The sequence below is a fragment of the Hylobates moloch genome, unplaced genomic scaffold, assembly GCF_009828535.3.
Source record: "Hylobates moloch isolate HMO894 unplaced genomic scaffold, HMol_V3 SCAFFOLD_1, whole genome shotgun sequence".
Lineage (NCBI taxonomy): Eukaryota > Metazoa > Chordata > Mammalia > Primates > Hylobatidae > Hylobates > Hylobates moloch.
In genome coordinates, this window is record NW_026652276.1 from 41,697,305 (window position 1) to 41,720,962 (window position 23,658).

The following is a 23,658-nucleotide window of genomic DNA, read 5'->3' on the forward strand; positions in this document are numbered from 1 at the left end:
CCAAGTGACCCAGATAGGGGCACAGTCTACCAAGAGTGTGATGGAAATAAGGACTCTATCATAGAGAAAAGATCTGTTTGACATTTTAGTCCACCTAATCTACAAAGTCAGATCTTTCCAACAGCAACTTGGGATATTTCATAAGAATCCTGAGGCGGATTTTAAAAGCTCAGGTATTTGTACTTTCTCCTGTAAAGTTGTTATGCCTTCTGCTTGTGGCAGGTGCTCAACAACACAATAATTTCAAGCCAAAAACTTGCTCTACACTCACATTCAAGAGCTAAGCCTTATTTTTAAAACAATTTTTTTTTTTGAGACAGGGTTTCATTCTGTTGCCCAGGCTGCAGGTGCAGTGGGGCAGTCTCAGCTGACTGCAACTTCCACCTCCTGGGTTCAAGCAATTCTCCTGCCTCAGCCTCCCGAGTAGCTGGGACTGCAGGTGTGCACCACCAGGTCAGGCTAATTTTTGCATTTTTAGTACAGACAGCGTTTCACCGTGTTGGCCAGGCTGGTCTCAAAATTCCTGACCTCAGATGATCCGCCCACCTCAGCCTCCCAAAATGTTGGGATTACAGGTGGGAGCCACTGTGCTCAGCCAACCTAATTTTTTTTTTAAAGTAAAATCCATTTTATTGAGCTGTTATTGACATACAAAAAGTGTACAACTTGGTAAATTTGGAGATAAGTCTTACACCCATGTAACCATCACCACAGTCAATGTTATAAACATATCTATTACCTCTAAGTTCCCTCCCATTGTTTATTTATTTATTCATTTATTTTGTGATTACTATAACATCTGCCCTTTTAGCAAATGTTTGAGTATACAATACAGTGTTAACTATAAGCATTATGCTATACAGCATCTTTAGGACTTACTCATTTTGCATAATTGAAACTTTTTACCTTTGACTAATACATCTTTGTTTTCCCGTTCCCCAGGCCCTGGTAATCACCATTCTATTCTCTGCTTCTATGAGTTTGACTACTTTAGATTCCTCATCTAAGTGGGATCATGTAGTATTTGTTCTTCTGTGCCTGGCTTCTTTTACTCAGCATAATGTCCTCCAGGTTCATTCGTGTTGTTGTAAATGGCAAGCTATACTCCTTTTTCTAAGGAAAAAAACCCTCATTCTTAACACTGTGACAAAAAAAAAAAAGGACTCTAAGCTTCAGCTGACAGAAAGATCAAAGTTATTATACGGCAGCAAAGGTAGTTATTAAACAGTGAAAGCAGTCGGGAACATGATTTACTTACAATAAATCATTAGGCCAGCATTTCTCTCACAGTGTGGTCCGGTATTCCTCCTCCACCCCTAAATCTGAAGTCTTATTTAAAAAACAGTATTACTGAGTCAAACTCTCTAGGGGTGGGTCCCAGGAATCTTCATTACCCGCAGATTCCCACATATGACCTAAGTACCCTGAAATCTGAGAACCCCTTATCACTTGTTTATATCATAAACAGCCAGGAAATCAAACTCATGATAAGATCTAAAGGAAATCAGGCAGAAGACAGTTTATGAGCGATGTGTCTCCTTTCTACGTCCATTTGTTCTGGTTTTCCCTGGAACATCTTTGCAGAGTAAGTGTACATATGAGCTTTAGGCTCATGTTCTCTAGCAGAGAAATGAGGTCTTTGGGAGGCCTGAGACAAAGACAAATGGAGCCATGGAGAACTTCACCAGAAATAGGACTTGAGAGGATATCACTTAAAAAACTTGTTTAGAATCTGTTGATGAGGATATCCCCCCGCCACATATACACTGAGCTCCTGAACTTGACAAAAACGCTCTAGGGTGGATAGAGAGAGTTCTTTGCAATAAGTATCAAGTATCACCATAAGATCTCAGTCTCTGACTTTATGCTGTATCCATCGCAGCCCCCTGATGCTGAATATGGTCCTGAAAGCACCCACCCACCCAGTAGGGAGAGTGGTGAGGGAGCAGCATGTTGAGATAACAAGACTCTTCCCAAGGGCGGATGAATAACTGGCTTTTTAATGATTATAAAAACAAAAAAGACTTCAGAAATACATCAGCCAAATATAATGTGTGGGTCTGGTTTGAATCCTGATTTGAACAAACCAACTCTTCCACTTATTGGGGGTGTAACTTTGAACAAATCACTCTCCCTAAACTTCAGTTTCTCCATTTATGAAATGGGGATAACAATAGTATCTTATAAATTTTTTGTGAGGATCAAATGAGATAATCTTCAAATAGTATTTAATACAGTGTATGGCACATGAAAGGTATCCAATATTAGCTGTTGTTATCATTATCATCATCATTTAAAAATAAAAGCACGAGGGGAGGCTGAGGCACAAGCATCGCTTGAACCTGGGAGGCCGAGTTTGCAGTGGAGCCAAGATAGCGCCACTGCACTCCAGCCCAAGCAGCAGAGTGAGACTCTGTCTCAAAAAAATAAATAAATAAAAATTAAAAAATAAAAGCATGCACATGTAACCTACCACCAAGGGCATCAGTTAACTGATCCAGAGTGGGCTCTGGGTGGTTCCTGAGCAGCGTGTAGATGGACATCACCATCCCAGGTGTGCAGAAGCCACACTGGGTGCCGTGACACTTGGCGATCCTCTCCTGGAAGCACAGAAAGGTTAGAAATGCAGAATTTTGGGCCCCATCCCAGGCCTAGTGAATTAGAGCCTGCATTCTAGCAAGATCCCCAGGTGATTTGTCTGCATGTTAAGATTGCAGCAGTGGACTGGGCGCAGTGGCTCACGCTTGTAATCCCAGCACTTTGGGAGGCCGAGGCGGGCGGATCACGAGGTCAGGAGATCGAGACCATGGTGAAACCCCGTCTCTACTAAAAATACAAAAAAAATTAGCCGGGCGTGGTGGCGGGCGCCTGTAGTCCCAGCTGCTCGGAGAGGCTGAGGCAGGAGAATGGCGTGAACCCAGGAGGCGGAGCTCGCAGTGAGCCGAGATTGCGCCACTGCACTCCAGCCTGGGCGACAGAGCGAGACTCCGTCTCAAAAAAAAAAAAAAAAAGATTGCAGCAGTGGCCCTGAGAGCCCTTCTCAACCCAGGCGCCTCCCTCCCCAGGGCTGGGTTGTTGTGAGGTTGGGCCTCATCTGCTTTTGAGCTTCACTTAAGGCAGTGGTTACCACTCTTGAGAATCATCAGGAGAGTGTTAAGATTTCAAGCCCCACACAGCACCACAAACCAACTGACAGAGTCTCTGGGAATGGGGCACAGGCATACATCTTTTAAAGATCCCACATGGTTGGTTTCAATGTGCAGTTGTGGTTGTGAATTACTGAGGTAAAGGAAATCCTTCAGAGAAATAAACCAAATTACACTCAAGTTGAGAAGTGAAAAAAAAAATAAATAAATAAAATGCTTTTATTTCTTTTATACCTTTCCCTCCCTCTAGCATTTTTGCTTTGGAGTCTAACTTCTAAGGTTCAAGTAGATTTTGGAAGCTGTCTTCTGGTAACATTGTAACAATGGGAGTTCCAGGTCAATGAGGAAATGAAAGGGGTGTTGTATGCCTGTGTATGACGAGGTCTTATATGGGCATCCAGGCAGAATTCTTTCCCTCTAGTTAATGATATTTCGTAATGATCCAGGCAAAATTCTCTCCCTCTGGGTAATGATCTTTCAAATAAACAGAATCCAAGATTCCTTCAAATCTAGAAAATTTGAACTTGGGTCATTTTCTTTGTTGCTCCTATCTTTTCCTTCTTCTATCTTTTCTCACATTTGATCTTCATTAACTTCAATAAAAATGAGGAAAAATGGCTTTTTTTGTTTTTTGTTTTTGAGACAGTCTCGCTGTGTCGCCAGGCTGGAGTGCAGTAGCACGATCTTGGCTCACTGCAACCTCCACTTCCCGGGTTGAAGTGATTCTCCTGCTTCAGCCTCCCGAGTAGCTTGGGACTACAGGTATGCACCACCATGCCCAGCTGATTTTTGTAGTTTTAGTAGAGACAGGATTTCACCACATTGGCCAGGATGGTCTTGATCTCTTGAGCTCGTGATCCGCCCACCTTGGCCTCCCAAAGTGCTGGGATTATAGGTGTGAGCCACCACGCCTGGCCTAGAAATGACATTCTTATGGGCAATATATACATAAAGACTCAGGTGTCTGAAGATGCCTTTTTACTTGAGTCTAAAACTCTAACAAAGTGCTTCTTTAGGAGAAAAGCCAAAAAACTTATTGACAACTCCTATCATCTGTCTTCTAAACAAGCTCTAAATATAACAAAGCTTTTTGGTAGCTGAAATTTTCACTCAGCCTTAAGATATGTTATTTTCCACTTTATTAAAAAAACCATAAAATTATATCCCTCAATGCACATGGCTCTTCTTTCTCTTTCTTCCTTCATCCTTTCTTTCCTTCCTTCTTCCTTCCCTCCCTTCCTCCTTCCTCTCTCCCTCTTTTTCTCCTTCTCTTTCTTACGACAGGGTCTCACTCTGTCACCCAGGCTGAAGTACAGGGTGCAATCATGGTTTACTGCAGCCTCAACCTCCCAGGCTCAAGTGATTCTCTCACCTCAGCACCCCTGAGTAGCTAGGACTACAGTTGCTCACCACCACACCCAGCTAATTTTTGTACTTTTGTAGAGACATGTTTCACCATGTTGCCTAAGCTGGTCTCAAACTCCTGGGCTCAAGCAATCCACCGGCCTTGACCTCCCAAAGTGTTGGGATTACAGGTGTGAGCCACTGCACCTGGCTCTTGTTTCTTTATGAGTTTGGAAGATGTCAAATACATAGGTCCCATCTAATTAGAACACAGAAAACAAACCCACAAATGTCAGGGCATTCTTAGAGAAGAAAAGGTTTTCTAGCCTTCCCAAAGCATCTTTCCAAGAAGTTAGTCAGAAACACTCATATATCCCAATACGCCAGGCTTTGCTCTTGTTCCCAGCTAGGTTGTATCTGTTGGAGTGGCCAAAGCAGCAGGCCCCAGGCTGCTCCACTCTCTTATTCTCAAGGACTCAATGTCATGAGGTTTCTAAAGCACAGAAAGCCTATAAGGAAGAGGCACATCCTCACCTGAACAGGATGAATTCTGGTGTGGGTGCTTCCTATGCCTTCTACTGTGGTGACGGCAGCACCATACAGAGAACAGATGGGAATCAGACAGGCATTGGCTGGGTGATGCCTTCAGAATGCAAAAGAAAAGCACAAATTACAAATTACATCGCATACAGTGGGAAAGGCGCCAGGCATTCACTGAGCTTCTCCACTATGGCAGGTTTTTGTATAATGTCCCCAGGTTTTACACATACATTTCCTCCTTAGCTCAGGCCCATTTTATAGAAGTGGAATATGAGGATCAGAGTGATTTACTCAGGGTCACAGCCAGAGTGTCTGAGGCAGGATTAAAATTAGGTCTCCTAATTCTAATTCCAGAATGGTGTCCACTTATCAAAAGCTGTCACAACTTTGATGGTTTTTGCTCTTGAATGAGGGGTTGACATTCTCTAGTCACAGGTAACCATGCACCTATGGCAGGCCAGGTCTCCATTAGCAACCAGAGCAGCTAGCCTTCACCAACACCTCACTGTCACGCTGATGAATGCATAAGTTAAACATTAAAGAACTGGAGAAACTGATGCCTTAGTACAAAGGCCAGAATGTAAAAACAAGCCATTAAGAGTCGTAAGAGACTGCCACTCTCATTCTAAACACCAAAGTAAACCATGCGAGGAATATAATCACATTTTCAAAGCTCATCAGATGCTGAGTACACCAAGAAACTTTATGAGCAAAACTTAATAAATAAACTAAACTCTGATGTGACAACCCTTTCATAAGAGAGAAGATACAGTTTCTCTCATCCCTGAGATACAATTATTCTCTTCCTGAAATTGAAGGAGGAAAAGGAACCTGCCTTAAACAGGAGTAAGGAGAAACCAGACCAACTTCCAACAAATTTTGCATGGTTGCATGTGGGCTGATAACAACAGATGGAAATACAAAGCTGGGATGCATTATCTCCAATCTCTTCCCCACCAGAGATCACTGAGTGCCAGGGGTAATTCCCCAAAAATAGGCAGGGAAGGAGAGCTAAAAGAAACTTTCCAAGCATACTGGTCCTTAAACAAAGAAGGCTGGGGGAGAGACAGGAGAACTGAGAGAAACCCTAGGTACTCAGACTTCACAGAGTATAGGGTAGTCGCCACTCCCCAGAGGCTAACGACAGAGCAGCATGGCTGCGACAGATCTCTGAAAGCATGGAAGGTGATATAGGTAAGCAAAAAGAACTGCCTCATGAACTAAAAAGCTGACAGCCAGGCTGTAAAGCAGGGAGGAACCTCTCAGAGATCAGACAGCAGGTAGTTTGGTATGGAACAGAGGCAGATATCTGAAACCTCGCCAGTGCTCAGATCCTTAGCCTCCAAGTGAGATCTGTGAAATTGATGTAAAATGGTCTAACATTAGCATAATTGGAGTCCCAGAAGAACAGAGGGAAGAGTGTGCGGCACAGAGTAAATATTTGAAGAGATAATGCCTCGATAAGTTTCCAGAAGACATCAACACACAGATCCAAGAAACTTGGCAAATGTGAAGAAGGATAAATACCAAACATAAACAGATGTTAAACATAATGGGAAGCCATTGGGGGCTTATAAGTATGCGAGTGACTTGATCTGATGATAATTAAAGCAGGTCACTCTGGCTGATGTATGGAGAATGCACCAGATGGGAGGAAGGAGATAAGTTAGGGGCTGGAAGAGTAATAAATGAATGTGATGATGGCATTATCCTCCACTGCAATTTCAGCCCTGCCTTTTCTCCCCAGATAGGGAGTTAGGGAGCCATTTAACTTTTGACAGGGGATTTTTTTTTCTTAGAGACGAGTCTTGCTATGTTGCCCAGGCTGGACTCAAACTCAAGCAATCCTCCTGACAGCCTCCCAAGTAGCTAGAAATGTGTGCCACTGTGCTTGGCTTTGACGGGGAATTCTTTGACCATATGTTATCCTCATTGATGCTACATTTTTTTTCCCAACACATTCATATTCCTGGGACCATGTCTGCCTTGTTCATCATTGTACCTCCAGTGGCCATTTCTTTTCACATGGTAGGTACTCAATATATATTTACCAAATGAAGGAATATAACAAAGTTCAAAATTATAAAAATTCATCCATATCTGGACTTTGCTGCATGGTACCTTATCCTCTTGGTGATGGGGTTATATCGTGATATCATCACTGTACAGGCACCACAGCCTCCTCCTCCACAGCCATACTTAGTTCCTGTGAGTCGAACTGGAAGAGGTATAGTTAAAGATCATATGTGTTATGTAATTCTGCCACTAGGAGACGGTAACATCACAGACTCTTAAATGTTAGTTAAGTTCAATACATAGTCATCAAATAATGTGTTTATGTCTTAATTACTATTATAGCAACTATAATAATCTTGTAAATTCTTGATTTCCTTTTGTGTGTAATATCTTGTATCCTCCCTTTGAAAACAACTGGACCTCAGGTTGCCAAAAATAGGGCCAAACTGAAAAAAGAAGAGTCTATATATGTAAGGGCTTGAGTATTTGAAGGTATGAACACATTGCACATTTATTCTCATCCTTATCTCTGTCTTTGATGACACAAAGCAAAATATTAAATTATAGATAATTCTTGGAATATTTGTGTCATGTTAGCCATGTTTGTGTATTTCTCTGCCTTTCAGTGGCAAAAACTGCCATCTGTTCCCTAATATCTGTTCTCTCATTACTCCTTAGAAATAGAAACCCTGATTTTTAGCCACACACATGGCTTCCCAGAGTGAAACACAGACTTTTCCAGCCTCCTCTGCGGCTAGGTGGGGTCATTAACAGTGCTGGCTAATAGGATGTAAATATTAGTGTTGTGGTGTATGACTTCCAGGAGAAGAGTGTCCTTAAAAGGAGAGGGGTGCTTCTTTTTTTGTTCATTACTTCTTCCTATCTGCTGGAATTCAGACATGAGGGCTGGGCCTCCATTAGTCATCTCTGATGGTGGGGAGAAAGCTGTGTGCTGAGGAAGGTGCTGCTTGGTTCCTCAACAACGTTGTGACACTGCTTTACCAGCTCTGATCCACCTACCTGTGGGCTTCCTTTATGTGAGTGTGATACCCATCCAAACACGCCTCACAGACCTCCCTTCAACACAGAGGGTAACTGACCAAGGGACCCCGTTGCTGCACTTTAATATTGATTACTCCAGTTTTCATTAAGACCATGCCTCCCATGGACTGCTCTCCACCAATGGCTTAGTGCTATGGAGAGACATGGAGTCCTTGTCAACCATCCCTAGTGGTTCTGAAGAACATGCCTTAGACTGACCAGCAGTCTAGGGCCCTTCCACTCAACCTTATCTCCAGGGTCAGACTTACATGGTGATCAAATGGCTCCCTAAGCCTCCTCTGATTCACTCCCTACTTCCTTTCCCACAGGCATTTCTCCTAATAAAATCCTGGCACATTTAATCTCATTTTTGGTGTCCACATCTTGAAGAACTTGATCTAACACAATGAGAAAGAAAGAAACTCCTACCTTCTACCTTGTTTACCATGAGGTGGAGTTTTCTGTCACTCACAGTGAACCAAACTTTAAATATTATACATAGGTACTGTGGATAATCAGGAAGTCATGTTCATTGTTTTTTTATGTCTAAATATCTTGCATGACTTTCATGAGCATGTTTCAGAAACATACTCATGTGTCTGAAAAATAATTATTGATGCTTTGGAGTTATGTACTCTTTTGGTAATTTTACTCTCTCCAGGGGGAAAAATGTACACACCCCCATTGAAACATAATTTTGCATATAATTCTGTAGTGTCTTTCACTGTCTGGTAGCCCACTGGAGTTCATGCATAGCAAGCTAAAAATCCATTCCTTAGATGGCATTTATTTGGCAAGTTTTTCTAGGATAACATTTTCAGGTTTAGTTCTTCCATTTTTCTTTTACTTTCATTTCAGGTGACTTTTGTGCTCTCTTTTCCTAATGGGCATAATAATTAGTCCTTAAGGACAGAGTATAAATATTGTGAGTCTTAATTCTAAAGGATGCTTAATTAGGTTCTTTTAACATCTATTAAGTTTCCATTACTAGTTTCTCCATTTTATACAGAGACTAGAAGAAAATTGGTTCTTCTGACAGCCACATTTGTGCACTGCCTATAAAATGATAGGACTTTCTCAAATATGAGCATAAAACCATGATAGTAGGGAATATGTCTCAGTGTCTCTAATGTATATTTGAAATATCATTTAATGAGGAAATTGGAGTTATACAAATACACACACACATACACAGTCAAAGTAAAGAAAAGGATACGCTTCTTCCTCAAATAAGGCAACAGCATTGTTTCAGGATCGACATTTTTTTCTATCACCTATACCAAAGGGAAAATAAGAGTTAGTTGAGAGAGCTAATATGAAATTCACATTGGTAGGATCACACTAATTTGAGGGAAATGCATGTTAATTAGCCCTTTTACTCATATTTTCAAGTAGATTTCAGCTTTATGGAACACCTGTGATATGCAAACCACCTCTCTTATGTGTAATCTTGAGCCCCACCACAATTGTGCTCCTGTCCTTGGTCCTGAATTATCGCTGTTCTCTAAGGCAATTGTTGTTTCTGCTAACAGAAACACTACCTCCTGTCCAGTTTTTTCTAGAAAGTTTAAAGCAGGCGAGAGTAAAGACATTAGTAGAACAGTTCAGACTTGGGGGAGGGGTGATGAAATAAGAAAGGAAAGGAGGGAGGGGAATTGCTGGAATAGAATAGCCTCTGAGAAATTGATACAGTTAATTTTTAAAAAGACTTGTTTATCTTGTTCAAATAATTGTGGTTTCCAGTAAAAGATAACCAGCCATGGCCCCAATCAGATAAACAAAGGGGAAGATAAAACATGTATGCTAAGTGATGCAAAACTGTGCAGCAAGGACACACTTAGGCAAGCTCATGGGAGCAGCCTGGCAGCATAGCAGCAGAACAGCATGCTGTTTTTTCTCAAGGATGACATCAAAATGTCATGATTGGTTATGTTTTCCAAAGTGATCATGTTTTCCCTTTTTTCACAAAAAAATTGACATTTCTTTTAGATTCATAGAACACATAGAAGCATGACTTGCTTTGCCATTTCAGAAGCTGAATTCATCTTTCACCATATTATAGTAATTTTCCCTCCTGGGAGGTAGTAGGTGAGGAGTGGACATATGCTTATTCTAGGGCTGCTGCCTCACCCTCAATTCTAACAGACTATATGCTAGGCAAGGTGTGGCATATGCCAATTGCCAAGGTCAGATCTGTGCCCTAGAAGAGTCTGCAATATAGAAAGATTGGTGTGTGTGTGTGTGTGTGTCTGTTTGTGTGTATGTGTGTGTGATAAGAAAATATATGGGGTACCTCTCAGGTATCTTCAACTTAATTGGCTCTCAAATGGAACTCTTTATTTTATTTTCCAAACTTACTTACTCCTTCCCTTCTTTGCCTTAACCTTTTAATGGCCTCAGTATCTGCTAGGTCATCTAAGCTAAAAAACCTGAGCTATTTTCAACTTTTTTTTCCAATCCACCACAATCAGTGTCACCAAGTTCTTCCACTTGGGCTTCCAATGTTACTCTAGACTCCTTTCTCTTCTACTGTCACTACCCATGAGCCCATATCATCTATTGTCTGAACGATTATAAGACCTGCCTGACAGTTCTCCCTGCCTCCACTCTTGGTACCTGCAATATCATCCTCTGCACCACGACCAGAGTGACTGCTGTAAAACTCAAGCCTGATCGTCTCATGTATATGCGTAAATTTAACGTGGCTCCTGGCTGCCAAACTGCCATTCCAGGAATTCCTGAATCATGGAGATGCTTGTTAAAATGAAACCGCTATGGAATCAGGATTTCTGGTAGAGGGAACCAGAAAATGTGCTTTTTAAATGAGTACACTGAGTGGATCTTAGGTGAATTAATAATCAACTATTTGTGGAATACAAGAAGAAATTCGAACTCAGGCCACACGGATGAACTGGACAGTCCAGGGGGTGCACTGGACTTTCACCTTCACTGTATTTGCATGCAAGGTTCCCTCTGTCCTGAAAATCCTTCCTCTCTTCTTGGCAGAATTTTGTATGTCATTCACCACCCTGCTCAAGTGTTCTCTATGGAGAGTGCTGCCACCTAAAATACCCTTCCCCATCTCAAAGTAACCATCCTCCTCTTTGTTCCCATGGCTGATGTCTTCACCTCTTCTTTTATGACACTTTTTATACTGTATCATATTTATTTGTGTGTGTACAAGACTATCTCGATCCTGAAAGAAGCCATCTTCTGCTATTCTTCTTTATGCCAAACACTGAGCTTGGTGGTGGGGATATATCACAGGATGTAATAAGTGTTAATTAATGAAATGAATGACTGGAACATGCTATGTATGATTTGGTATGAGATACCAAGAAGGAAGGAAATAATTTCTCACAGACTTGGGCATCTGAACAGATGAAAAATAAAGAAAAACACAGAAGTTATCGGTGGCAGAAACTGTAGGTTGTCTATCCTGGCATGCATTCTCCTTTCTTTCCTTCCCACTACTTGGAATAGGGATGAAATGGCTAGAACCACAGCAGTTATCTTAGACCATGAGGCAACATGTTAATGGCAGGAGAGAAAAAAGAGAGAAGAAACCTGGGTCTCAGATAACACCATAAAGCTTCTGCCCCAACCTCACAATGTCTGTTCCTAGATATGATGGTAAACAATAGAAGCCCCGTTTTAATGGATAGACAGGGTCTGTGTAGCCTAGTTAGTAAAGAATAGCATTTTAGGCTGAGGAATATTTCTATATTTGAGGAAGGAATTCATGGAAGAAGGTAGTCATGCTTGTTTGGGTATGTGTTCCAGGAAATGTTTCAAGGGATTGGACTCTGGCTCAAAGTCTCACCAGTTTGAAATGTGTTTTTGTTGTTGTTGTTGTTGTTTTGATGTAGTGAGTGTTGTATTTGGAGGAAGTGGGGGCAGAGATCTAGCACGCATCTTGTCCTGGCAGCTCTGGGAATGAAACAGGGAAGTTAGGACTCAGATGGAGGCTAGGAGGTATAGAGGGGATGGGTAACAGTTATTCTGGTTGACTGTGGATTTGAGAGATGTTGCCAGTTCTCAGGTCAGGGTCATTGCATGTACTCAATCTCAGCATAGTCTTGAATCTGAGGGTGGAATCTGCCCCTCTGTATCACTGCCAGCCCTTTTGAGAGAGTCCAAGTTCACACTGTACTTGGTTAAGAAATCACTTTTCTCTGTGTACTGCCAGTGACTAGTGCCTGAGGAGGCCCTGCCAGATCCAAGACAGAGTCAGAAAGAGAAAGGAAGAGAGAGAGAGATGAGAGGGGAGAGAGTAGAAAATAAGGAAGGGGTTGAGGTGCATGTGAAGGGACAAGGCTGAGAGGTAGAAGAGGAGGAGAGAAAGGGGTGTACATTGTGAGATGCAGTTAGCAAAGAACAACAATCTACAGCAGCCTCAGAGGAGAGAAAGAAGCCTCAGGGAACAGCCATGAGGACACATCTTCCTGAGCTTTAGGTTGCTTTTAAAATTCATTTTGCTTGTTACTTCTTTCTGCCTAAGCTGCCTCCACCTTCTCCACTTTTCTCTGAATCATTGCAGCCATTCCAGAAGCCCAGAAATTTCCTCTCTCAGCCTTGTAAACCAAGAACCTTAGAGAATGCTAGCCAATAAACTGCTCTTTCCAGATTCCTACACCAGTACCAAAAGTCTATGCTCATTGTGCAAATAATGCAGGATGACTGCTTCTTAGCATCCTTGACACCTCTAAGCAGGTTCTGGCTCTACTAATGAAACAGGTTATTTTATAGTCCAGATAGTAACAATTGTTTCCACATATCAATTTACAATCTGTTTACTGTATACACGCACCCTGCTAACCACTCTCCATGTAACTTAATCAGCCCCAATTTCAAGGGAAAAGGTTTTGTTATTAGCTCCATTTTGCAAAAAGAGAAAACGGAAACTCAGCGATATTAAGTACCTTGCCTGAGGCCCCAGACCCGCCAGGTGGCAGAGCAGATAGCACAGGATTCAAACCCATCCCCAACTAGTTGCAAGGCCCATACCTTTGATTTCCACACCTCATTGCCTCATGAAATGACATGTTTCATTTCCTGAGTTGAGGTTGTTATGTGGCATCTATGGTAGAACTTATTCATGGGCTCTTCCTCCCTTAAACTCCATGTTAAATGGGTCATCTGTTCTTCTGGGGGCCTTGGTAGAGTGAATAAGATTTCAGAAATCTCTCTGCAACTAGGTCCCTGGCCAACGTGTGCTGTCCTTGCCTCCAGATGTCACTACCTTCTGCCTGAGGACAACTTTTGGTGACCTGAGAAAATTTAGCAAAAAGCAGAATAGAAGCCAATCATGTCACCTATTGTCTCCTAAGTGGCTTCACTTCTAAGCTTCCTTTTCAAAGGTGAGTTTTTAATTCCAGAGATTGTGTTTGACTTCAAAAGCCCTCTTCTAGGGTGGGTTTTCTCTCTTACACCCTTCTCAACAATCCCTTACTCTCTGGAACCAAAAAGTTCATGCTAGACTGGACACGGTGGCTCAAGCCTGTAATCCCAGCACTTTGGGAGGCCGAGTCAGGGAGATCACCTGAGGTCAGGAGTTTGAGACCAGCCTGGCCAACATGGTGAAACCCTGTTGGGGTTTCAAAAATACAAAAATTAGCGTGGTGGTGGGTGCTTATAGTTCCATAGTCCCAACTACTCAGGAGGCTGAAGCATGAGAATTGATTGAACCTGGGAGGCAGAGGTTGCAGTGAGCTGAGATCATGCCACTGCACTCCAGCCTGGGCAACAGAGTGAGACTTGATCTCAAAAAAATAATAAAAAAAAAAAAGCTTATTCTAGTTCTTTCCATGTAAGTAATCAGGCTTGTTTATTAGTACTGAAGCACACACCTAACAGAATTTAGAAGGGAGGAGAAGGAAAGGGAAAAATTAACACAATTTCTTCTAATGGGTAATTGCAAAAACAGAATCAATATCTCCAGATTATACTTTACAAATAACCACAGGACATTTGGCCCATAGACAAAGTGAGTCCATAGATAAGAACTAGCTTATCTAATTTTAAAAATCAATAGAGCACAAATTGTTGTTGGCCATTATGTTAAAAATCCCAATATTTGTTTGGAAGTGGGGGAAGGAGAAGCGAGGAGATGTTAGACTCAAAACCCCTGTTTCTTCATTTAACCCAAACCCTTACCATCACCTATAAAGCCCTAGTAATCTGGCCCCTGCCCATGTTGCCAGCCCCACCAACCTACCTCCTTAGCACACAGAAATCCTCCCACCTCAGGGCTTTTGCACCTGCCATTCCCACTGCCTGGATGCTCTTTCCCCAGATGTTTGCATGGCTTGTTCCTCACTGCATCCCAGTCACTGCTCAAATGCCACCCTTTCAGACAGGCCAAAACATCCATCCCCTCTAAGTATCCTGCACGCTCTCTGTCCCCACACTGTGCTTTATTTTTTATATTAGCACATCTCACTTCCTGACATTACACATTTCCACGTATTTATATGCTTACTATCTCCCCAGCATGATGTAAGCTCCATGCACGCAGGGACTTGTTATTTCTATGCTCTGCTGTATCTCATAAGCCTGGAACACTGCCTGGCATACGGTAAGCCCTTAACAAATAAGTGGATTGAATGCTCATGATCACTCTTTACGAAGTAAGTGGTATTATCCCTTTTTAACAGAGAAACTGGGCCTCTGAGAGGTTAGGTTTTCTCAATCAGAATTAGCATTGGAATTGAAGACTTGTTTGTCTAAACAACAAAGCCAGTGTTGTGTTTACTATACCATTCCATTACACAAAGGAAGAAAAAAATGACATAATGTCAATCATCTCACCCCATTGTCATATTTCACCCTCACAGCAGTCCTGTGAAGGGGTCCTAATGACCCCCATTACAGATCAGGAAAAACAAGCTCATCTTATCCAATGTAGAACCCAGGCAGCAGGGGCAGACAAAGTTTTTGAGGGGCCTGATGTACAATTTGGGGGATCCTCTTTAAGAAACATAATACAAAACCACAAATGAAATTAGGCTCAGAGTCTTAGAACAGGTGTCACAACTAGGGCCTGGTGCTTCACCCTGGTTAGCTTCCAGGGGAGGCAGCTGGTGCCGGTCAGGAAAAGTGTTGTGGCTGCCCTTAGCCAGAAGCAGGAGTCACAGGTGGCTCTGAATGAACCTGCACCAACACGAGCACCAGGGAAATCAGGTGCCACTGCTCTTGCTTGGTTATTAGCTCTGTTTTTGTTGTTTTTAAGAGATAGGATCTCACTCTTTTGCCCAGGCTGGAGTGCAGTGGCGTGATCACAGCTCACTGTAACCTTGAACTCCTAGACTCAAGCAATCCTCCCCCTTCACCCTCCCCAGTAGCTGGGCTGCAGGCACGCACCACCACACCTGTTTTTGTTTTTTTTTTGTAGAGACAGGGTTTCGCCATGTTGCCCAGGCTAAACTCGAACTCCTGGGCTCAAGCAATCCTCCTGCCTCGTTTCTCCCAAAATGCTGATTACAGGCGTGAGCCACAGCTCTCAAGGGAGCTCCTTAACCTTCATGCCTCAGTTTCCTCCTTCAGTGTAATGTCAATGAAACTGGAACATTAAGAGTGAGCAGAGTTGATGCTCACATTGAGGGGGGTGTTTTAAAGGATGCCCACGGGGCTTTGCTGCTCCCAAACATAGGACACTGCCTGGGACTGTCCCTCGGGTTGCACAGAGCGAGCCCAGCTTCTGAGGGGACAGAGCCCGCACCCAGCAGTGGAACCCGTGAGGACCTTGGAGCCCCCAGAGACTGACTTGGGTTCAGCTCTGCCGGGAACTAGCTGTGACTTTGGAAAGTAACGATTTTTTCATCTGAGAAACGATGGGGGTGGTTTGAATGTGTTCGTCTCTACGGTCTTGTCCCGAATCTAAGTTGCTCTCTGCGCTTCCAAACGCACCCCGCGAGCTGAGGCTCAGCCATCTCTGTAGGCTGCTCTCAATGGCGACCTTCCTGTTATCGGCTGGGATTGAAGGAAGATTTGGGAGTGCTAACCCTGATGGGCAAGAATACTTTCTATCTTACTGTTTAGGGAGGGCGTGTGGTTGGTAATCAGCTTGTGAGCCTTGGAAGGAGAGGAAAGGGGAACATGAGGAAGGTGGGGGCCCAAAGATCCAGGACAGTCCCTGAAAACGCAGCCTTTATTTGTCCCAGAGGCGGGGGTGGGAACGCGAAGGCAAAGCCGCGGTTACAGGAGAAAGCCAGTCCGTGCCTGAGTGCCTTAAACGAAAGGATGGGACGAATGGCAGGGGCTCCTCTCTGCCCCGGCCCTGGCCGCAGGTATAGGGGCAGGGGCAGCCCGCGGGCGCTCACCTTGCGGCCGTTCACGTAGAAGAGCAGCTCGGACGCCCGGTCCATTGTGGTGTCCGCGCTGGTTCGAGGGCCCGGAGCGGGAGGCGGCGGTTGTGGGAAGTAGCCGGAACCTGGGACCCGGCGGCACCGACCCGCCGAGTGGGGCGGGGCTTGCTGGAGCCTAAAGTCCAACCCATCCACCCCAACGGAGAAAGCCTTGATTAAGATCCAACGTTCCTGAGCTCTTTGCCAGGAAAACTCTTCCTGGGACACCAGCACGTGTGTGGGCGTCACTAGCGCCCTCTATGTGGGCGAAAATCATCCGGAGAAGATGAAGACGACCCCTTCATCTCCTCGCCAGTGGCGCTTAGCGTCTGTGTCACACCCTCTTGCGTCTTAGCAAATATTGTAAGTCCTGCGACATTGCTTTTGATGGTCTTATGTTATTCCATATTTTAGGTAGTGTTCCAGCTGGATTTAAGTCTGGGAACAGTAGTATCACCCCTCCAACCAGGCCTGCTGTAGTCCTGGACTCTTAAGTGAAAACAATCATATTTATTCCAACTCTGCAGGAGCGGATCTTAGGGAAAACAAATAGGCTTACAACTTGATCTTATAGAAATATAAGGTTGGTGCAAAAGTAATTGCGTTTTTTACCATTACTTCCAGTGGCAAGAACTGCAATTAATTTTGCGCCAACCTAATAATTAGTTTTTTAAATTAATTTAATTTTTATTTAAGTTTTTAAAAAATTTTATTATTATACTTTAAGTTTTAGGGTACATATGCACAATGTGCAGGTTTGTTACATATGTATACATGTACCATGTTGGTGTGCTGCACCCATTAACTCGTCATTTAGCATTAGGTATATCTCCTAATGCTATCCCTCCCCGCTCTCCCCACCCCACAACAGTCCCCGGAGTGCGATGTTCCCCTTCCTGTGTCCATGTGTTCTCATTGTTCAATTCCCACCTATGAGTGAGAACATGTGGTGTTTGGTTTTTTGTCCTTGTGATAGTTTGCTGAGAATGATGGTTTCCAGTTTCATCCATGTCCCTACAAAGGACATGAACTCATCATTTTTTATGGCTGCATAGTATTCCATGGTGTATACCTGCCACATTTTCTTAATCCAGTCTATCGTTGTTGGACATTTGGGTTGGTTCCAAGTCTTTGCTATTGTGAATAGTGCCGCAGTAAACATACATGTGCATGTGTCTTTATACTAGCATGATTTATAATCCTTTGGGTATATACCCAGTAATGGGATGGCTGGGTCAAATGGTATTTCTAGTTCTAGATGCCTGAAGAATCGCCACACTGACTTCCACAATGGTTGAACTAGTTTACAGTCCCACCAACAGTGTAAAAGTGTTCCTATTTCTCCACATCCTCTCCAGCACCTGTTGTTTCCTGACTTTTTAATGATCACCATTCTAACTGGAGTGAGATGGTATCTTATTGTGGTTTTGATTTGCATTTCTCTGATGGCCAGTGATGATGAGCATTTTTTCATGTGTTTTTTGGCTGCATAAATGTCTTCTTTTGAGAAGTGCCTGTTCATATCCTTGGCCCACTTTTTGATGGGGTTGTCTTTTTCTTGTAAATTTGTTTGAGTTCATTGTAGATTCTGGATATTAGCCCTTTGTCAGATGAGTAGGTTGCAAAAATTTTCTCCCATTCTGTAGGTTGCCTGTTCACTCTGATGGTAGTTTCTTTTGCTATGCAGAAGCTCTTTAGTTTAATGAGATCCCATTTGTCAACTTTGGCTTTTGTTGCCATTGCTTTTGGTGTTTTAGACATGAAGTCCTTGCCCATGCCTATGTCCTGAATGGTATTGCCTAGGTTTTCTTATAGAGTTTTTATGGTTTTAGGTCTAATATATATGTCTTTAATCCATCTTGAATTAATTTTTGTGTAAGGTATAAGGAACGGATCCAGTTTCAGCTTTCTACATATGGCTAGCCAGTTTTCCCAGCACCATTTATTAAATAGGGAATCCTTTCCCCATTTCTTGTTTTTGTCAGGTTTGTCAAAGATCAGATGGTTGTAGATATGTGGCATTATTTCTGAGGGCTCTGTTCTGTTCCATTGATCTATATCTCTGTTTTGGTACCAGTACCATGCTCTTCTGGTTATTGTAACCTTGTAGTATAGTTTGAAGTCAGGTAGTGTGATGCCTCTGGCTTTGTTCTTTTGGCTTAGGATTGACTTGGCGATGCGGGCTCTTTTTTGGTCCCATATGAACTTTAGTTTTTTCCAATTCTGTGAAGAAAGTCATTGGTAGCTTGATGGGGATGGCATTGAATCTATAAATTACCTTGGGCAGTATGGCCATTTTCACGATATTGATTCTTCCTACCCATGAGCATGGAATGTTCTTCCATTTGTTTGTATCCTCTTTTATTTCATTGAACAGTGGTTAGTAGTTCTCCTTGAAGAGGTCCTTCACATCCCTTGTAAGTTGGATTCCTAGGTATTTTATTCTCTTTGAAGCAATTGTGAATGGGAGTTCACTCATGATTTGGCTCTCTGTTTGTCTGTGATTGGTGTATAAGAATGCTTGTGATTTTTGTATATTGATTTTGTATCCTGAGACTTTGCTGAAGTTGCTTATCAGCTTAAGGAGATTTTGGGCTGAGACAATGGGGTTTTCTAGATATATAATCATGTCATCTGCAAACAGGGACAATTTGACTTCCTCTTTTCCTAACTGAATACCCTTTATTTCCTTCTCCTGCCTAATTGCCCTGGCCAGAACTTCCAACACTATGTTGAATAGGAGTGGTGAGAGAGGGCATCCCTGTCTTGTGCCAGTTTTCAAAGGGAATGCTTCCAGTTTTTGCCCATTCAATATGATATTGGCTGTGGGTTTGTCATAGATAGCTCTTATTATTTTGACATATGTCCCATCAATACCTAATTTATTGAGAGTTAGCATGAAGGGTTGTTGAATTTTGTCAAAGGCCTTTTCTGCATCTATTGAGATAATCATGTGGTTTTTGTCTTTGGTTCTGTTTACATCCTGGATTACATTTATTGATTTGTGTATGTTGAACCACCCTTGCATCCCAGGGATGAAGCCCACTTGATCATGGTGGATAAGCTTTTTGATGTGCTGCTGGATTCAGTTTGCCAGTATTTTATTGAGGATTTCTGCATCAATGTTCATCAAGGATATTGGTCTGAAATTCTCTTTTTTGGTTGTGTCTCTGCCAGGCTTTGGTATCAGGATGATGCTGGCCTCATAAAATGAGTTAGGGAGGATTCCATCTTTTTCTATTGATTGGAATAGTTTCAGAAGGAATGGTACCAGCTCCTCCTTGTACCTCTGGTAGAATTCAGCTGTGAATCCATCTGGTCCTGGACTTTTTTTGGTTGGTAAGCTATTGATTATTGCCACAGTTTCAGAGCCTCTTATTGGTCTATTCAGAGATTCAACTTCTTCCTGGTTTAGTCTTAGGAGGGTGTATGTGTCCAGAAATTTATCCATTTCTTCTAGATTTTCTAGTTTATTTGCGTAGAGGTGTTTGTAATATTCTCTCATGGTAGTTTGTATTTCTGTGGGATTGGTGGTGATATCCCCTTTATCATTTTTTATTGCATCTATTTGATTCTTCTCTCCTTTCTTCTTTATTAGTCTTGCTAGTGGTCTATCAATTTTGTTGATCTTTTCAAAAAACCAGCTCCTAGATTCATTAATTTTTTGAAGGGTTTCTTGTGTCTCTATTTCTTTCAGTTCTGCTCTGATTTTAATTATTTCTTGCCTTCTGCTAGCTTTTGAATGTGTTTGTTCTTGCTTTTCTAGTTCTTTTAATTGTGATGTTAGGGTGTCAATTTTGGATCTTTCCTGCTTTCTCTTGTGGGCATTTAGTGCTATAAATTTCCCTCTACACACTGCTTTAAATGTGTCCCAGAGATTCCGGTATGTTGTGTCTTTGTTCTCGTTGGTTTCAAAGAACATCTTTATTTCTGCCTTCATTTCATTATGTACCCAGTAGTCATTCAGGAGCAGGTTGTTCAGTTTCCATGTAGTTGAGTGGTTTTGAGTGAGTTTCTTAATCCTGAGTTCTAGTTTGATTGCACTGTGGTCTGAGAGACAGTTTGTTATAATTTCTGTTCTTTTACATTTGCTGAGGAGTGCTTTACTTCCAAGTATGTGGTCAATTTTGGAATAGGTGTGATGTGGTGCTGAAAAAAATGTATATTCTGTTGATTTGGGGTGGAGAGTTCTGTAGATGTCTATTAGGTCCGCTTGGTGCAGAGCTGAGTTCAATTCCTGGGTATCCTTGTTAACTTTCTGTCTCTTGATCTGTTTAATGTTGACAGTGGGGTGTTAAAGTCTCCCATTATTATTGTGTGGGAGTCTAAGTCTCTTTGTAGGTCACTAAGGACTTGCTTTATGAATCTGGGTGCTCCTGTATTGGGTGCATATATATTTAGGATAGTTAGCTCTTCTTGTTGAATTGATCCCTTTACCATTATGTAATGGCCTTCTTTGTCTCTTTTGATCTTTGTTGGTTTAAAGTCTGTTTTATCAGAGACTAGGATTGCAACCCCTGCCTTTTTTTGTTTTCCATTTGCTTAGTAGATCTTCCTCCATCCCTTTATTTTGAGCCTATGTGTGTCTCTGCACATGAGATGGGTTTCCTGAATACAGCCCACTGATGGGTCTTGACTCTTTATCCAATTTGCCAGTCTGTGTCTTTTAACTGGAGCATTTAGCATATTTACATTTAAAGCTAATATTGTTATGTGTGAATTTGGTCCTGTCATTATGATGTTAGCTGATTATTTTACTCGTTAGTTGATGCAGTTTCTTCCCAGCCTTGATGGTCTTTACATTTTGGCATATTTTTGCAGTGGCTGCTACTGGTTGTTTCTTTCCATGTTTAGTGCTTCTTTCAGGAGCTCTTTTAGGGCAGGCCTGGTGGTGACAAAATCTCTCAGCATTTGCTTGTCTGTAAAGTATTTCATTTCTCCTTCACTTATGAAGCTTAGTTTGGCTGGATATGAAAATCTGGATTTGAAAATTCTTTTCTTTAAGAATGTTGAATATTGGCCCCCACTCTCTTCTGGCTTGTAGAGTTTCTGCCAAGAGATCTGCTGTTAGTCTGATGGGCTTCCCTTTGTGGGTAACCCGACCTTTCTCTCTGGCTGCCCTTAACATTTTTTCCTTCATTTCAACTTTGGTGAATCTGACATATATGTGTCTTGGAGTTGCTCTTCTTGAGGAGTATCTTTGTGGCGTTCTCTGTATTTCCTGAATCTGAATGTTGGCCTGCCTTGCTAGATTGGGGAAGTTCTGGATAATATCCTGCAGAGTGTTTTCCAACTTGGTTCCATTCTCCCCGTCACTTTCAGGTACACCAATCAGACGTAGATTTGGTCTTTTCACATAGTCCCATATTTCCTGGAGGCTTTGTTCATTTCTTTTTATTCTTTTCTCTCTAAACTTCCCTTCTCGCTTCATTTCATTCATTTCATCTTCCATCACTGATACCCTTTCTTCCAGTTGATTGCATCGGCTCCTGAGGCTTCTGCATTCTTCACGTAGTTCTCGAGCCTTGGCTTTCAGCTCCATCAGCTCCTTTAAGGACTTCTCTGCATTAGTTATTCTAGTTATCCATTCGTCTAATTTTTTTTCAGAGTTTTTAACTTCTTTGCCATTGGTTTGAATTTCCTCCTGTAGCTCAGAGTAGTTTGTCTGAAGCCTTCTTCTCTCAACTCCTCAAAGTCATTCTCCATCCAGCTTTGTTCCGTTGCTGGTGAGGAGCTGCATTCCTTTGGAGGAGGAGAGGCACTCTGCTTTTTAGAGTTTCCAGTTTTTCTGCTCTGTTTTTTCCCCATCTTTGTGGTTTTATCTACTTTTGGTCTTTGATGATGGTGACGTACAGATGGGTTTTTGGTGTGGATGTCCTTTCTGTTTGTTAGTTTTCCTTCCAACATAAAGGACCCTCAGCTGCAGGTCTGTTGGAGTTTGCTAGAGGCCCACTCCAGACCGTTTGCCTGGGTATCAGCAGCGGTGGCTGCAGAACAGCGGTGGCTCAGATGGAAATGCAGAAATCACCCGTCTTCTACATCGCTCATGCTGGGAGCTGTAGACCAGAGCTGTTCCTATTCGGCCATCTTGGCTCCCGACTAATTACTGGTTTTAAAATGAAGTGCTACCTTTATATAAACTTAAAAATTTTATCACTATTTACAGTTTATCTAGTAACTAACCACAAAGTTTATCTGGTAAATAAGAACAGAGATGTAAAACATCTTGGAAAACTTAAAAAAAAAAAAACAACTTGGAAAATACAGCAAAGCATAAAAATAAAGATCACCTGTAAGCCCACAACTTAGAACTTACCACCATTCACTTTTTTAGTCTATCCTTACTTTTTGAAACATGTACTTTAACACCTTTAAAAACTTAAGTGAGATTAAACTAGTTATTTTCCAGGCTTCTTTTCACTTGCCATACCTTAGAACATTTTCCTATGTTATTTCATTTATGTAAACACAAAAATTTTATTGTGAAATTTTCCAAACTTTGCACATAAAAGAGTGCAACTGGCATCTACCTGCCCTGCATTGAGCTTTAACAATGGTCAACGTTTTGTCATACTCCATTATTTGTAGTATTTAAAGGCCAATCCTGGACATATTTTAGCCCTAAATACTTCAAAAACACATCCTTTTAGTCAGCCACAATGCCATTTCAGTGTCTAAAAAATGTCTTTTACACTTGACTCCTTTGAATCAAACAAGAGCTGTGCAATGTATTTGCATGTGGTCTCATCAGTCTCTTTTGATCTAAAACAGACTTTTTAACACTGTTAACACATTGAAGAAGAAACCAGGTCAGTTGTTCTATTGAAATGAACCAGTTTTTGAATGTGGCTAATTGCTTCTCCCTGGTGTTGTTTTTCTACTCTACTTATTTCCTATGCACTAAATACTAGATCTAAAGCTTTGATTAAATTCAGGTTCAATTTTTTTTGGGGGAGAGGGCAAGAACACTTCATAGGTGGTACCATATAATTAATATTGCAGCACAGCAGGAAGTATATGATGTCTGGTTGTTTCATTCGTAATGATGCTAACATTGATCCGTGGGTTCAGAGGGCTATTCCTTTGTAATGAATTTCTCCATCAACATTTCACCTAATTGTTTTACATCCATTGTTGAGCATTGCCTGAGCAGTAGTTTTAATAGGGGGTTGCAATTTTTCTAATTCTATCATTTCTTCTTCATTCATCAACTGAGATTCTTTGAA

At 42.0% G+C, this 23,658-nt stretch overlaps 1 protein-coding gene across 1 annotated transcript in view; it reads right to left on the bottom strand.

The window, feature by feature from the left end:
* LOC116810476 (aldehyde oxidase) overlaps positions 1-16,484 on the bottom strand; it is an 85,160-nt gene extending 68,676 nt beyond the window's left edge. Inside the window, exons 1-5 of the mRNA XM_032755020.2 lie at positions 16,409-16,484; positions 9,304-9,361; positions 7,152-7,248; positions 5,025-5,133; positions 2,474-2,600 (exon numbers count right to left, since the gene is read on the bottom strand). Of these exons, the coding sequence (XP_032610911.1) occupies positions 2,474-2,600; positions 5,025-5,133; positions 7,152-7,248; positions 9,304-9,361; positions 16,409-16,453 (436 nt within the window). The 5' untranslated portion in view covers positions 16,454-16,484. The remainder of the gene's footprint in view (positions 1-2,473; positions 2,601-5,024; positions 5,134-7,151; positions 7,249-9,303; positions 9,362-16,408) is intronic.
* Positions 16,485-23,658: the final 7,174 nt, after the last annotated feature.